Genomic DNA, 3,604 nt, shown 5'->3' with positions numbered 1-3,604 from the left:
CACTGTTAGTTAGTAAAATGTTGTGAAACCACTGATTTTATATACCAATTTTTTTCCTATAAATTTTTTCCAGTAGGTAATATAACTTAATTTTGATATACAATCAACGTAGCGGATTACATGACAATTTACTGTTAGATCTCTTTGATCAAGAAGTCTAACAGTGCACTCCACACACACCAGAACTAATAAAAACAGTATAAAAAGTATGTTTATTGTTATGTTTATTGCTGTATAACGAATGAAACAAACTCCAATAAACCAAGGAAGCCTCCCTTCCTCCACTGGAACAATAATCCATTCTAAACTTTACAAATTCCAAAACTAACTACCTGCACAATTAACTCCTATATTTATAGTAAAAGATTCTAACTGTAGACAGCCCACTGTTCTAACTGTCAACCGCCCTTCCTACTTTCTTTCTCCGCCCTTCATACACTTTTAGAGCTCTATCATTACACTTTTAGAACTCTATCATTACCTGCCACCTCAAGAACAACCTTGTCTTTAGGATTGGAACCGTGAAGTTTGATCGCATGACTCTTCTTCATCATTTTGTTATCATATGAAGGGGATCCACTAGTTACTGTCCTCCAATTCAGGTCATTCAAGTCGGTATCATATGAAGGGGACCCACTAGCTACTGTCCTCCAATTCAGGTCATTTAGGTATGGAGACTTAGATGGTAGTCTATATGAGAGAATTATTGACTCCTTCTGTTCCATTAATAAGAATTGCTCCTTTTTCAAGATTCCCCTAAACCATATGACTGTTTTATATTGCTTTTCCAAGATTCCCCTAGACCATATGACTGTTCTATATTGCTTTCTGACTTGTGAACTCTTACATTGTGGAGCACAACTATTATAGTTTACTTCTGAAACTGTCTACACTACTTCCAGTCTTGAAGTTTCTTTCCTACCATCTTTACCTTTCACCACTGTGAATAATATAAGATTGCTAGTTAATAAAGATTATGCTAATTTCAGAAAATGGACTTGTAACAGCCCTAGTGGATGCATGGTCTTCACCTGATGTATTTCCCTACCAACATTTGTCACACCCTTACAGCAGCTACTTCTGCCACTTTCTCCGCAGCAGCTACAACAATGTCTCCATCACAGTTTTCGTCATTGTTTTCTTCTCTCCAGTCTTCCTCTCCTTCTCTGTGACATTCTGAATGTCAAAGAACTTCTTTGCCTTTGAGATCCACCCCATCGGGTCCAGTCCTTCAAATGTGGGCAATTCTTCTTGCTTCCTCCAATTCCACTGCACTTTGCCCCTATCTTCCTCCATCTCTTGCTCTGAACCATCTTTCTTTTTGATCCCTTTATCTGAATCTTGATATTCTGCAACATTTCTTTTATTTCTTGGATATCTTTCTTCCTTCTTCTCTTCATCATTATTCTCTTCATCATTAGCCAACCAAGTACTCTCCTTCTTCATAGAATTTCTTGGCTTTCTTGATATTTTGCAGACTGTCTTTCACAGCATCCCTACCCTTTACTTCTTTCTTTCCTTTCTTGTTGTCTTGCAAAATTCCTCTTTCCCTCCCCTTCTTGCTCTGTCAAGAGATTTCTCCGAGTCCCTTTCTTGATTCTGATCTTCCAATATCATTTCTTGGATATTTCTTTTCCATTCTGCTAGCACCCTTTTTCTGTTCGCTGGCCTACCTCTCCACAGTATCACACATCACACCTTCCTTCCAACGCATTCATTGCTTCCATCCATCTCGATCCGGCAGGTCGATTTCTTTGATCAAGAAGAGACACCAGAACTAACAGAAACAGTAAAAGAAAGTATGTTTGTTGCTGTATAACGGATGAAACAAACCCCAATACACCAAGGAAGCCTCCCTTCCTCCATAGACTTTACAAATTCCAAAACTAACTACCTGTAGACTCTAACTGTAGACAGCCCACTGTTCTAACTGTCTACCGCCCTTCCTACTTTCTTTATCCTTTCATACACTTTTAGAGCTCTATCACATACTAAGTAGTGTATTCAAATTAAACTGTCAATGTTCTCAGGTTTTCGGTTTCAGTTTCATTTCGCTTGAATGTAGGTTGGTATCTCAACATTGAATAAGCAAATAAAGACACAACATATGATGAAGATAAAGAGAAGGTCTGAGTTCTATGAAATTCATTTGTGTATCTAATCAACCAAATTTTTCGATACAATACGATGGAACACTAGTTTATTTCAAATACAAGTATGGAGTCAAAATGATAACAAAGCTACTTCCTGCTATTAAGAAGACTCTTGTGGAAAACCATCACTGTTATGTTTTTTGAGTGCTTGGAATACTTGAGAGCTTCTATCAAATATCTTAGCCCTTCGGTTGTAATCAGTAGGATCTTTTCCCACATCTTCACCCATTATTGCTTCCCTTTCTAAACACTCCAACAGCTCCACAATCCCCTCTCTTTCTCCACACTTATGTCTAAACCTTGTCATTCCATTCCTACCCTTGTCATCATCTTCATGCGGTTTCATCTCATCTTCCACTTCTCTCTGCAAACCCCATTTTGCACACCCTACTACAAACCCATTATCCCCATTATTATTATTCTTCCGTTGCACCACAAAAGAAGCATGACTCTGAGAAGAAGTGCTGACGTTGAAGCTCAAACCTCTGGCCATGGTAACTGATGGCGGTGTCACTTTATTTAAAGAGACAAGGGTTTGACATGGAATAGCAGGGTTATAGGCGTTACTCATAGAAAGAGAAAAGATCTTGAGGGAATCAGCAACATACAAAGACCCTATCATGTCTAAACTTTGGATGGATTATGTATGAATATGTTCGTCATGGAATGCTATATCTATATATAAGAGGGTTTGAAGCAGAGGAAACGGTGACCAGTGTGGTTGAGATATACAGATGGCATCTTTCTAGAATAGTAACAGGGCTTTCCAGAATTTTGGAGGTCCTCTTAACAGCATTTGGCAAGATAGAAAGAGACCACGTGTTTAAAATAACCATTGCTACTTTATGTAACACAAATAACACAATCTGTTACAAAATGTCGTCCTAATTTGTCTGCCAAAAGTTGTTTCTTACCCATTTTCTTTTTTTTTTTTAAATAAGTCTAATATACTACAATTTTCTTGCAGGTGACTGAATTATTTAAATAAAAAAGTTGAAAGATACAATATTTTAGATATTGGTGTTATTCTGTCTCAATTAAAATTAGAGTTTCACATTAACAAGTTTCTTTTGCTAAAACAAAGTACTTCTATAATCAGATGTTATTAACTTGAAGCATAGATATCATCTAAATAAGTTTTATTTTTCTTAAGAAAGTGATTGTTTAGAAAATTAATATTATCAAGAATCCTAATTATCTGCCCGTTTTACTTCAATAACTTACGTAATAAAAAATTGTACTAAAAAATTAGGCAAATTATGATAGTGAAACTTATTAAATTCAACTAAAAAAGGGTACAAACAGTACCTTCAGTATTGTTTCTAAATCAACGAACTAAAAAATTTATTGAAATACGTAACAAAGCTTCCATGATTTCCAAAACACTATTTCATAATTTCTATTATTTATTTTCCCATTTCACTCATTGTTCAGACGCTAGCTGGCAAGAA

The 3,604-nt window shown here is 36.1% G+C and overlaps 1 protein-coding gene across 1 annotated transcript; it reads right to left on the bottom strand.

Annotated features, from left to right (window-relative positions):
• Positions 1 to 2,111: 2,111 nt before the first annotated feature.
• Positions 2,112 to 2,814, bottom strand: LOC106764497. Its single transcript, XM_014648777.2, has one exon. The coding sequence runs from the start codon at positions 2,773 to 2,775 to the stop codon at positions 2,254 to 2,256; it is 522 nt and encodes a 173-aa protein (XP_014504263.1). The 5' UTR covers positions 2,776 to 2,814; the 3' UTR covers positions 2,112 to 2,253.
• Positions 2,815 to 3,604: the final 790 nt, after the last annotated feature.

The sequence above is a fragment of the Vigna radiata genome, chromosome 6, assembly GCF_000741045.1.
Source record: "Vigna radiata var. radiata cultivar VC1973A chromosome 6, Vradiata_ver6, whole genome shotgun sequence".
Taxonomy (NCBI): domain Eukaryota; kingdom Viridiplantae; phylum Streptophyta; class Magnoliopsida; order Fabales; family Fabaceae; genus Vigna; species Vigna radiata.
The sequence above is the reverse complement of the archived record's forward strand: the minus strand, read 5'-3'. Positions and strand labels throughout refer to the sequence as shown.